The sequence below is a fragment of the Colossoma macropomum genome, unplaced genomic scaffold (assembly GCF_904425465.1).
Source record: "Colossoma macropomum unplaced genomic scaffold, Colossoma_macropomum, whole genome shotgun sequence".
Lineage (NCBI taxonomy): Eukaryota > Metazoa > Chordata > Actinopteri > Characiformes > Serrasalmidae > Colossoma > Colossoma macropomum.
The window spans coordinates 48552081-48565257 of record NW_023494787.1 but is presented as its reverse complement, the minus strand read 5'-3'; the positions used below and the strand labels follow the sequence as shown (position 1 = coordinate 48565257).

General features: G+C 42.1%; 1 protein-coding gene and 1 pseudogene across 5 annotated transcripts in view; both read left to right on the top strand.

Annotated features, from left to right (window-relative positions):
* The window catches only part of thrb (thyroid hormone receptor beta), a 224827-nt gene extending 214792 nt beyond the window's left edge, over positions 1-10035 (top strand). For 4 of the 5 annotated variants that reach the window (XM_036567669.1, XM_036567670.1, XM_036567671.1 and 1 more), the window contains 4 exons: positions 930-956; positions 1829-1975; positions 4448-4706; positions 9250-10035. In XM_036567669.1, the coding sequence (XP_036423562.1) occupies positions 930-956; positions 1829-1975; positions 4448-4706; positions 9250-9491 (675 nt within the window). In that variant the 3' untranslated portion in view covers positions 9492-10035. The remainder of the gene's footprint in view (positions 1-929; positions 957-1828; positions 1976-4447; positions 4707-9249) is intronic. The other variant, XM_036567673.1, reaches the window with a different exon arrangement.
* LOC118806250 lies at positions 4857-4999 on the top strand (annotated as a pseudogene).
* Positions 10036-13177: the final 3142 nt, after the last annotated feature.

Here is a 13177-nt window from a genome sequence, read left to right as displayed (position 1 = left end):
AAGAATCTGCAGACACACCTCCAAAGTTCAGTCTTAGAAGCTGGTTGATCATTTTCTGCAGTAATCAAACATTCAGTGGTGTTGCGGTCTGGACTCTGGGGTGGTCAGTCCATCGTTCAGCTTCTTTGTTTGATGTGTCCGTCTCCTTTTCTCAGTGAGGTTCTTCTTGACAGCTACACATCCTTTCAGACCCACAGCGCTGAGTCGTCTTCTCACAGTGGAAGGATGGACAGAAACACCTGTGGATGTTTTCAGATCTGAAGCAGCTTGATTTTCTCCTCTCTCTCAGAGATGAAAGCTTTAAGTGCTGTTTATCTGATGGGGGCAGTTTTGGTGTCTACCAGCTCTTCCAGGTGGTTGTTAGGAGCCACATTTTCTCTGTAGCTTTTGGAAAGTTTACATTTACTTTTACGGCACTTGGCAGACACTCTTATCCAGAGCGACTTACAGTTTGAACATTTTTTACACAGGTAGGTAGGCAAGGGCAGTGTTAGGAGTCTTGCCCAAGGACTCTGATTGGTATAGTGTAGGATCCAACCAAAAACAGTGCTGTTTCGTCTGACTTAGATGTTAGTTAGATGATCTTCTATCTGATCTCTTTAGAAATATTTCCTGACAAATGAGTAAGTCGTACATAAAGGTTGTTTTGACTGGAAGGGGTGGTCTCTCGGACTTCTGCCAGTACTGTAGTTTCTTCGCGTCCGTGATTGGATCCACTCAGCTCCATGGAAACGCCACGCATGCTCATGATCTCACTTTGTTTCTGTCTGCACTGTCTCATCTGTCCTCAGTTTCAACTTGTTTTTTTTTAGTTGGCTTGACTCGGGTTCTTCATTGAAACTTCACGATCCCTGTTGATTGCCCAACAGGTCGAGGAAGCAATGCTACTTAATGAAATAACTTGTAATTTATTCTATACTTCTGACCAGAGTGCAGTGGGGGTGAAGGAAACCAAGGTAAGAACCAGTAGACCAAATCCATTTGAGTTTTTAATTTTGTTTTGTTTTCTAATTTACCCCAAAAACCGCTCTCTGAAATTGTCAGCTGCTTCCGTTCTGTCATTATTTATTAATTAATTCATTGATTTGTTTATTTTCATTTATTTATTTATTTATTTGTGGATAGATTGACATGCTGACTGCTTGAAGCGTCTGTTTGCCGTGTTTGTGTAGCGCTCTGCTCGCTGTATCAGACTGAAGGTGTACACAGGAGAGGAAAGCTTAAGGGATAGCTGCACTCAGCACTTTGAGACTGAAGACAAACAAAACAGCAGAAAAAGCTTAAACTAAATAATAAAAAAAAAGATAGAGAGATAGAGAGAGAGAAAGAAGGAGGTCTGAGGCTGGGTTTTGCGCTGTACTCAGCACCCCTGTCTTCCCTTTCCTCAGTCTGGTCTCTTCCACGCTTCATCTTTCACATCACTTTATTTCTGGTCAGAAGGGCATTAAGTGCTTTTATTATCTAAAGGTAAACTTAAAAAATAGGGGGGATAGCAATCTCAGTACAACCTCAGTGAATAACCCTAGTCAATGACTTCACCGGCAGAGAGAGATCTCTAAACGACAAAGGCTTCTCTGCTCCGCTTCCTCGATTCGTCCTATCGTTTAAGTTTCCTTCTTCTCCTCCTTTTCCTCTCAATAACTGGGCACCATGGACTCACTCCACTCTGTTTTTTGGAATGTGTCTCGCTGTAACTCTGTGGCCTTTCTCATGCTTTTAGAGGGGAATGAGGATTTGCTGTGTCACACCTTCGACTTGGTTAATGTCTTCTAGCCGCCAGTCACGCCGTTGCTAAGCGCCCCGCACCTCCCTCTTCCTGTCGTTGCAGCCTGAAGACATCGGTCAGGGGCCGATCGTCAACGCGCCGGAGGGGAGTAAGGTGGACATAGAAGCCTTCAGTCAGTTTACAAAAATTATCACCCCCGCCATCACCCGAGTGGTGGACTTCGCCAAAAAGCTGCCTATGTTCTGTGAGGTAAGTCCAGAGGGTTTCTAGTGAAGAGAAACCAGTAGGAATGTGTTCCAGGTTGGTCAGACACTAGAGGGCGCTCCAGAGCGAGTCCAGAATCAATACATTTCAATTGAGCTTCTGTGCAAAATTGCCATTCGGAAATGCTTAATCAATTTTATACAGAGCAGCATTAAATATTCCAACACTGCTGCACTTCTAACAGTGTCTCATGTACACACTTAATATGATGGTTCTTCAAGGGTTCTTTAGTAAAGAAAATAGCTGAGTACAGAACCATGAGCATTTAAAGAACTTGTTGCATCGTTAAAAGGTGAAGGGTGGTCAGCACTCAGTAGCAGTAATGCCAACCAATCAGCACTCAATATCAGTAATGCCAACCAATCAGCACTCAATATCAGTAATGCTAACCAATCAGCACTCAGCAGCAGTAATGCCAACCAATAATCACTCAATATCAGTAATAACAGCCAATCAGCAAATAATAGCAGTAATGCTAACCAATCAGCAATCAGTAGTAGTAATACTAACCAGTCAGCACTCATTAGTAGCAATGCTAACCAATCAGCGCTTAGTAGCAGTAATGCTAACCAATCAGCACTCAGCAGCAGTAATGCTAACCAATCAGCACTCAGTAGCAGTAATGCTAACCAATCAGCACTCAGTAGCAGTAATGCTAACCAATCAGCACTCGGCAGCAGTAATGCCAACCAACCAAAACTCAGTAGCAGTAATGCTAACCAATCAGCACTCAGTAGCAGTAATGTTAGCATTTACTTTTTAATTACTACTCAAAATCTTTTTGCTGTAGAAAAGCATCTGATTTTTTAATGGAATAAATTCTTCTACTTCCCAAAATTATAGGAAGTTCCCACATTAATGGATAGAAACAGGCTAAATTTATTGTGTTTAGCTCCATTCAATTCCACTCACTGTTGACACGCTCTCCAGCGCCCTCTAGCATTTCTAGCAGTCATGGTTTTGGAAGTTTAACAGTGGCAGACAAAGAAAGCGAACAATCTGAATGTTAAGATTGGCCCTATAGTTTAATCAACTAGATTCCAGTATAATAACCCATATTTGATTTAATGTAATGCACTGTATGTCCAAAGTGTCTCGTTCTAATGAGTGAATTCAGATACTTTAGAGTGCTCCCATTACTGACTCAGGCGTTCAATTGTGCCCATGGAATGGGACACACTGGAACAGCCTACGGTCACCCTGCCCGTCAGCTAAAGGGGTATAAAGCCCCTCAGCACTGGGCTGTAGAGCAGTGGGACTGTGTTATCTGGAGTGACGGAGCTCCATCCAGTACCTTTGGGATGAGTTGGAGTGATCCAGAACTGACCATCCAACATCAGTACCTGACCTCACTAATACTCAATCAAATCCTCACAGCAATGTTCCAACATCTAGTGTAAAGCCTTCCCAGAAGAGTAGAGGCTGTTACTGCAGCAAAGGGGGAAATAATACCAGAAGAGCATGGTGTCTACAAGCTTTTGGACATATAGTGTATATAGATATTAAATACAGGCATAAATAACCTTGGTAAAGACTATGTTTACAGAAAACACTGACTTTTGGTTAATTAGCTTTGGTTAATTGTGATAATCGTTCTCCTAAAGATCTGCCTTCCTGTTCAATTTCCAGCGAATCATGGACTTCTGAGCACAGTCATTAGCTGAACCAGGTGTGGTGGATTAAGGTTAGAACTAAACTCAGCATGGAAGGTTGATCTCCATGAGCAGGATTGATGACAGCTGGCCTATTTGGATTATTTTTACTTTTAAAGGGGAATTCCACCAATATTTTCCAAAATTCAGCATAAATAAATAGTTCAGATGTAAACAGAGTCATTCAGAGTGAGTTTGGTGTGAAATGGTTCTGATGTCTTTACAGTGGTGGTGATAGGAACCAGGAGTCACTATGACTACAACACATATACAGACATTTTATTTACTATCCAAAACCAGCAGTGAACCTACACGAGTCTTCTGAGCTTTTAATATGAAATATGAAATTGTGGAAAATCTGAAAAGATAAGTTTTCTTTTGCCTTACAACATCTTGCATGTATCCCTCCACCTTTAATGGAGTTTGTAGAGGTTGGTATAGTGTAGTGGGTAACGCCTCTGCCTTCTGCACTGTAGTCTGGGGTTCGATCCCCCATCTGGCCAAGCACCCTACACTATACCAAAAAGAGTCCTTGGGCAAGACTCCTAACACTACCTTCACCTACCTGTGTAAAATGATCAACTTCTCAGTCATCAGGCAGTGAATTCAGAACCATTTCATGTAGTAACTTTCTGTGAGGGAGCTTTTAGTGGTGGACGTCTGGTTCCTATCACCACCACTGTGAACATTTCTGGCTCAGACCACTCTGAATGACTTTGTTTACATCTTAACCGTCTAATTTTGCAGGCAGTTTGTCAGTGGAATTATTAAATGTGTTAAAGTGAGGTTCATATTTGTGTTCTAGCTGCCTTGTGAAGATCAGATCATCCTGCTGAAGGGCTGCTGCATGGAGATCATGTCTCTGCGCGCGGCCGTGCGCTACGACCCGGAGAGCGAGACGCTCACGTTGAACGGAGAGATGGCGGTCACGCGCGGGCAGCTCAAGAACGGTGGTCTGGGCGTGGTCTCAGATGCCATCTTCGACCTGGGCGTGTCCCTCTCCTCCTTTAACCTGGATGACTCAGAGGTGGCGCTTCTGCAAGCGGTCATTCTGCTCTCCTCAGGTGAGTGCCATGCTGAGTCCAGCCAGCTCTGCAGAATTAATAATTGTGTGAAAGACATTCTTCTCATCATAATGAGGAGAGGAACGAAATGTAGTTTCTCCAGGACACAGTGCTACTTTTAGCATAGAACAGCAGCAGATGGACAATACAATACTTACCTGGCAGGGGTGACACCATGATCATGAAGGTGGTTCACCAGGGCGAGGCTCGGGCACTGCACAAATTCCCCAAATGTGGGAATCTCAACTGAATAATTTCTGGTAGTGGGGGGACTGCATTCGCACTCTCCCCTGACAATTTAGGGGCAGTCCTGGGCTGGAGGCTAGGGAACCAGCCCTGTGAGCGGAAGGTCGCCGGTTCGATCCCCTGAGCCGACAGTATGTGACTGAAGTGCCCTTGAGCAAGACACCTAACCCCCAAGTGCCGTGGATAGGCCTGCCCACCGCTCTGGGCAAGTGTGCTCACTGCCCCCTAGTGTGTGTTCACTAGTGTGTATGTGGTGTTTCACTGCACGGATGGGTTAAAATGCGGAGGTGAAATTTCCCCCTTGTGGGGCTAATAAGGGTCACTTATTCTAATACAATAAACACATAAATACAATAAATACAGACAAACTATGCTAACATTATACAGTTAACTCTTCTGTTCAATATACACAATATACAATAACTATACAGCTTTACAACCATTAAGCACCGGACATTAGAGACTAGTCATTGAACAAAAAGGTTGATGAATTTATGAGCTGTTGGTTCGCAGCAGCAATAATAGTTATGCTTAAATTATGTGTGATTTCTGGCTGATTTTACAGATTTTTGTTCCCTGGTCATCTTTTAGTCATCACAGCGCCCACATTGCAAGAACCGCTTAGCAGAGGCATTGTATGGTAACTGTAGACACTTGTGGTCGGTGAAATCGTAAATAATTTGTGACGTTGGGGTCAAAACAGTGTTTTCAGGCGCATCAAAGTGAGCCAACGAGGCCAGAGCCACTAATATGAACCAGCTGCTGTTCTCTAATAGTCACATTTCGAGTTATGATTGTTATGATCAAACTATAATGACTAGGTTCATTCATTTCTTTCATACAGAACATAAATAGTGAATATTTCACTTTTCATTTTTGTATACAAAGGATATAATGAAGCAAAATTAAAATGTAATCATAAAATTAAAAATAACAGTCATGAGCAGTCCTGGTCAGATTGAATGGTCAAATGTTTTGCTACTTTGTTTATTGCTAATACATGAAAGAACCTGTGCCAGGCTTCAAGGAGCTACAGGCAAAACTATTGCTGCGTGGAACAGCTTGGTAACATTTCTGTAAAGTTCTTTAATATTATTATTATTATTATTGTTATTGTTGTTGTTGTTGTTGTTGTTGTTGTTGTTGTGGTTAATGGTAGGTGCACCTGAACTAGTATTATGGATTATAGCTCTATAATTACTGTTGTAAATGTGATTATTTTTGTTACTTTTATTATTATTATTATTATTATTATTATTATTATTATTATTGTTGTTGTTGTTGTTGTTTGTTGTTGTTGTTGTGGTTAATGCTGGGTGCAGCTCAACTAGTATTATAGATTGCTCTATGATTACTGTTGTTATTGTAATAATAATAATTATTATTAGTAGTAGTAGTATTATTATTAGATGTTTATAAGATATCTTCTCTCTCTTTGTGTGTCACCTACTCTCTGTATTGTAAGTGACAATACGTTAACACATCCTCTACAGTGAACACACTTCTGCACATTTGAAATACACAATTACTGTTTATTTACTTAATTGAACATACTGGAAAAAATAAATGTTAAATTAAAGAAATAAACAATAATTCTTTATTAAGATGTGCAGTAGTGAGTTCTCTGTAGAGGAGTGTGTAACTTATTTATACTCAAATCGACAAAACGTGTCATTTTACCAGAGGTGTTCAAAATTTTGCATACAACTGTGCATATTGAACAAATTCAGTCTTTATGTCAAGATATTAGAGACTGCCCTCAAGTGAAAACATGCATGTAACTTCCAAAAATCACATTTAGGTGTTTTAGATTTGTGTTTTGCTTCAGAAAGCTTCTTCCACCACTGATAAGTACTGGACTTCCTCGAGGAGAGCTTTGGAGATGGTTATCTAACACGCTGACCCGTATAAATCACAGTGGATTATATCACTTAATAATGTTTATTTGTATTTATTCTAATGTTAGTTTTTAAATAAAAACAGAGCATTTTCTCCGACGTGCAGTACTCTGTGCTGGACAGTAAGTAAGGGCTACAGTGTCTCCATTTCCCCGGCCGAGGGCGAGTAATCCCTGCTCCTCCGTTTACTTGCACCAGAAGTCTGTTTAAGAAGCCTCAGGCCAGCTGTAGCAGATCCTTCTGCCGGCGATTACGCTGGATTACACAGGCTACTCAAGGGAAATCGCTCAATGACTTGATTAGAATGGGATTAAAGTTCAGCTGTGATAATCACGATCAATAGTTAAAGACTGCGGTGTCCATCTCTCCCTCACGGTCAGGCCCTAAAACTGCTATTGATTAATGTCAATACAGACAGATTGTTCCATGTGGCACCCAGTAGAACCCGATCAACAACTATAAAGTGATTTGCTGGGCATTAATCGAGTATTAATTACTAGCCTGGGTGGAAGGCCGGCCTGTATCTTTCATATTAGTGTCTCAAACACTGATATTACACAGAATAGATACTTTACTTTCGTAAAGAAATGGTTCAGTGAAAGATCATATTTACGCAGCCTTCAGCCCATACAGTCAGCCAGCCAAGACTGGAGCTGTGAGGCTGTTGTAGCTAACGGGTAATAGAAGCTTATAACCATTGATGCAACTTTGGGTGTTTTTCCACTGTTTAGAAACAGGAACAGACCCAAACATGAACCAGTTTCTAGTTCTAGTTCATTTTTCACAGCTGGTACCTCCATAATAACCAAGATTAACAAGGTAATTGTCTTTTTGACAGTTTTATGCCACTCTAAAGCATCTAATTTGGCTAATTAATTAAATTGCCTAGCTTATTTGGCTACTTTGCATGCTAGCTTAACTTATTGTCTGACATAAAGTGTCCATGTTTACAGAGACTCATGTGGAGAGCGAAGCTAAGCTTCAGTTTTTCTCAGTCGAGTGTGAAAATGTGAGCAAAAACACTCATTCAGTGGAGACTAGCATAAATGTTAGCTTCTTTACTGGCTAATGTCACCAGCCAACTCTATACAACGTGATCAGTCTTCACCTGGAAGAGTAAATATTTTGCCAAATTATCTTTGGATTCCGCTGCGTTACCAAACACAGGGACAGACACCTTCAAGCCCAGTTAGGCCTTGTTGGTACGAATCACGAGCAGGTAATAAACACCATAAACTGTAAGCTGCTTTAGTACTGAACTGATGACCAGTGGAAAACACACAGTTCCAGTTTTCTGGTTCCAAAATTATCATTTTGTGTGCAGTGGAAAACACCCTTGTTTTGAAATATGCTGGAGGCAAGAATGAAGTCCGGGAAAAAAATTAAACAATACATTTTAAAAGAACATAAAAGAAAAGCTCTGATATTAATAGAATAGAGTAAAAATAATAAAACAGTAGAAATGTTCTAATTAGTTTAGAACCATTGGCCGACTGTGTTTGCACACAGAGGAATTTGACCTCCGCATTTAACCCATCTGTGCAGTGAAACACCCACATACACACACTAATGAACACACACACTAGGGGGCAGTGAGCACACTTGCCCAGAGCGATGGGCAGCCCTATCCATGGCGGCCGGAGAGCAGTTGGGGGTTAGGTGTCTTGCTCAAGGGCACTTCAGTTGCCTACTGTCAGCTCAAGGGATCAAACGGGCGACCTTCCAATCACAAGGCTGGTTCTCTAACCTCCAGCCCACGACTGTTCGAACGAATATATGAGAAATGTTCAATTAATTAAATTAATGGAAATATCATAGCCTGTCATTTATAGAAATAAATATGGTTTTGGAGAGTGAGGCTAACTTGCTCGCAGTCATATTTCACCCATGGGCCACTATTTGATGACCCCAGGCTTAGAGTACATTCCAGTTGGTGGCGCTCTCCTGGCATCTGCCAGATTCGTCAGACTGCCAGATAGTGAAGTGTGATTCATCGCTTCAGAGAACGTTTCTATTGCTCCAGAATCCAGTAGATGTGCGCTTTACACCACTCTAGCCGACGCTTGGTATTGCGCATGGTGATCTCAGGCTTGTGTACATGGAAACCCAGTTTGTGGGGTCTACCGCTTCATAGTTGAGCTGTTGTTGCTTCCATTTCACAATAATAGCACTTACAGTTGGCCGGGGCAGATCTAGCAGGACAGAAATTTCATGAACTGTAAAGTCAGTATGACCCATTCCACTGCCAGTGTTTGTGTATGGAGATTACATGGCTATGTGCATAATTTCATGCCCCTGTGAGTGATGGGTGTGGCTAAAACACCTGAACTCAATAATTAGAGGGCTGTATGTTTTCCTGCTTTGTCGGATCTGTTCATCTTTTGGTCCCTTCTCCTCAGATCGTCCGGGCCTGACGAGCGTGGAGAGGATCGAGCGCTGCCAGGAGGAGTTTCTGCTGGCCTTTGAACATTACATCAACTACCGCAAGCACAAGGTGGCGCACTTCTGGCCCAAGCTGCTGATGAAGGTGACGGACCTGCGCATGATCGGGGCCTGCCACGCCAGCCGCTTCCTGCACATGAAGGTGGAATGCCCCACTGAGCTCTTTCCCCCTCTCTTCCTGGAGGTGTTCGAGGACTGACGGAGCGCCGGGCCTCAGCCGACCGATCGGGTCGGGCCCCGCCCACTGACACGCCCCTCCCCCAACACACACCAATGGCGCTTAACCACACCCCCTTTTGCCCTCTGCGGACACGTTAAACAAACTCTGTCCTGTCACTACTGAGTGTCAATTCATTCCATAGATATAGAAGTAGTTCTCGGGCCTAGTTTCTGGACGGACCATTCCTTTTACGATGCGGGTACATGTGAATAGCGTTACTTTTTTTAGTTTATTTTTTTTTTCTGTTTTGTTCCGTTTTCCTGAGTTTTCTTTTTCTCTGTCTCTCTCTCCTTTTTTTCTCTCTCCTTCTCTCTCTTTTTTTGTAAATGTTTCTCATTTTCAGTTACTCTAGGCGTATTTTTGTTGTTGTACAGTTATTTTATGAGTGATTATATCTCCCAGTCACTGTCGCTCACCCCGTTGTATGATCTATGCATTTGTATCATGCAACATTCCTCATCACGTAGAAGCTTTTGGAAAAAGAAAAAAAGAGAGTTAAAACAAAAAAAAACAAAAAAAAACAGTACAAGCCTACAAAGGAGATAAGCCTCTGTTCCTTAATCGTCTTCAAAACTCTAAAAGAAAATCGTTTTCTGCGAAACTTACACACGCAAGTTTCCACACGCAAAGACAATAGAGTTCTCAAGCACTGTTCACGAGCTGCGTCGGAGCGCGGCAGCGTTTAGAGGCGACGTCCGTAAACCTTTGCTACAGAGAACGTGGGCGAAAAGCGCTTAGAGCGAACCCATCGGAATCACTTCCGCTGAACAATGCCACTGTTTAGGTGCCAAAAGAAATGATGATTCTCGAGCCTAGAGCTCGCGCTCCCCCATAAACCTCTCTGTTCTGTAACCATCCATCCTCAGATCGCCCACCTGTGACTGTCTGTCCGCTCTCATAGGAACTCTTACACGTTTTACTGTGTCATATTTTGGTGAGATAGATAAGGCGACGCCTCCGCTCGGACTTTGATGGTGCTATGAGTTTGCCTACTTATACCTCTGTCAGACCTGTCAGTCAACCTCAGAATCAGCCGTTTGGGTGATCCACACACACACACACACACACACAGTTAGACCCTGTTTACACCTGGCCGTTTCATGAGTACCAGGACTGTGCAAAAGTCTGAAAATCACCTTATTTCATTTTCGTAGATCATTTCCAAGTTCTTCATGTTTTTAGCATCAAATTTATTTAATAGAAAATTACACCATTTGGCTTCCATTCCTTTCAGGAGACTTTCAGTTTCAGTTCAAAGAAACCTGCAGGGATATTTTTTCCACACCTCCAAAGTTCAGTCTTAGAAGTTGGTTGATCATTTTCTGAAGTAATCAAACACATTCAGTGGTGTTGAGGTTGTCACTCATGTTTCAAACTTTCTCTACTATTCAGGGTCGAGATGTAAGCAAAGCCATTCAGATTGCTTTGAGGTGAAATTGTTCTTTGTATATATAAACATTTTATTTACTATCCAAAACCACCAGTGAACCGACACGAGTCTTCTGAGCTTTTATATGTAATGTTGATGATGGAAAAATAGTGATAAATCTGGAAAAAAGTTTTCTTTTTTGCTTTGCATGTATTCGTTCACCATAAATGGATTTTATAAATACATTTTTGGTCAAAAATGGCTTAAACTGTCATAAAACAAGGTTTCAGAGTATTCAGTGTAGTAACTTTCTGTGAGGGAGCTTTTAGAGGTGGACGTCTGGTTCCTATCACCACCACTCTGAACAATTCAGACTCTAGAACAGAGCGTTTCACACCAAACCACTTTGAATGACTTTGTTTACAACTTAACTATTTAATTATGCATAAAATTTAAAAATCAGTGGAATTGCCCTTTAATAGTTTTAACATTAAGCTGTGAGTTTGGTTTAATATGAAACATTTTCTGCTTCAGGAGTGAAATAAAAACGGCTCCACCCTCCAGATAATCAGGACAGTGTTTCCACCAATTCTGACTGATTTACTGCCACAGACGTTCTCACTGCAGGATCATTTTGATGAGTTCTGTAGCATCCAGAGACGACTCTGATTGGCCGAGAGACGTGTCAGTCATTACTTTGCAGACAGCTAATTTGCATTTTACGCAGTCTGACTAACTGGAGACACATTTAATTACCAAGTGGTTCAAATCTGGTTCCAGGCCAGATAAAAGTCACATGAAACGACCAGGTGTAAACGGGGGTCTTACGCACGCATACAAACATAGAAGCATTTGCAGCGGTGAGCGGCGGGGTCCGTGGCAAGGCAAGAACGGTCCGCCGCTTCGTAACACAACGTGACCTCGAGGAGATGTCGAGGAGTTCCACTTTCAGTTTGTCTGTTTTTCGTTTGTTTGTTTTTTTGTTTAGTTTATTTGTTGTCATGTTTTTTCTTTTTTTTGTTTTTTCCTTCCTTGCGACATCATCCTCTAACGTATTGTACTGCGAAACATTTCTCACGTCACATACCTCTCTGTACGTTCTATACAACGACTGGTCATTTTTGTTGGTCTACAAAACAACAACCACAACACTTTGCCTCAAGCTTGTGTTCTCTGTAAAAGTGATGCCTTTCGTAAGCAATAGACTTATTTAGGATTACATGCACACAAAGCACAGACTCAGACTAAATGCACAGACAATCAGCGTGTGAGGAGAGAGAGAGAGCGAGAGAGACAGAGAGAGAGAGAGATAGAGAGAGAGAGAGAGATAGAGAGAGAGAGAGAGAGAGAGACAAAAAGAGAAAGAGAGAGTTGGAGAATGCAGGAAGGGGAGCCGCAGCTGACCGCCACATGCATTAAGGTCAGGTATTAGGTGGGAGGTCGTGCCGCCTCTCGGAATAGCCATGCTTCAGGAGAGATTTGTCCACTTTACCGAGTTACAGTGACTTCAACAACAACAAAAGAAATAAACAAGCACGCACTACAGTAAAAAAATTATTTTACAGTATAAAGGAGGAGTTTAAAAAAAAAGGTTGTATATTTTCAGACTGCAGATATTTTTTACAGATGTTTGTTTGCATATGATGAAACATTTTGCCATTTTAACAGACAGTGAAATAAAGCTTGTTTCTCCAGTTTCTAACAGAATCACACAGGGTCATTCATGAACTCTTTCCAGTGTTACTTCCCGCCATTCCCGAAAAACAAAAAAAAAACGGTCCTTCAGCATCGAATTTATACTGGACGAAGGGCCCCGCCGAGCCAAGCCCGCAGCAGAGCAATCCAGGCCTTTCCTCCTTCCTTCAACCCCGAAAAAATCTCAGAGAATGCTTTTTTTGTGTTTATTTTATGTGTCTTATTGTCTAGCCAACAAATTCTATTTGATATGATGTGGATCTGAGAGATGTACACAGTGAGCCTGGCACATTTGGTCAGTGGGCTCGAGCTGGACGAAGTCGCTTTTGGGTTTAACTCCATTTTAACTTGACTTCAATCTGTCGGCTCATGAACCTGCAGCTCCATGGTGCCCCCAGCCATGATCCCCCCCCCCACCCCACCCCCCGGACATGAGCGAGGGAGGGGTGCGAGTGTGGTTTGAATGTCAATCGGTTCTTAAAAGGCTGATTTTTTTTTTTTTTCAAACCAAATTTGTTCCGTGTTGCACAAGGCCGCTGTGAGACAGTGAAGCCGAGGATTAAATAGGATTAAGCGTTTGGACCGTGCTGTGATTTGGGTA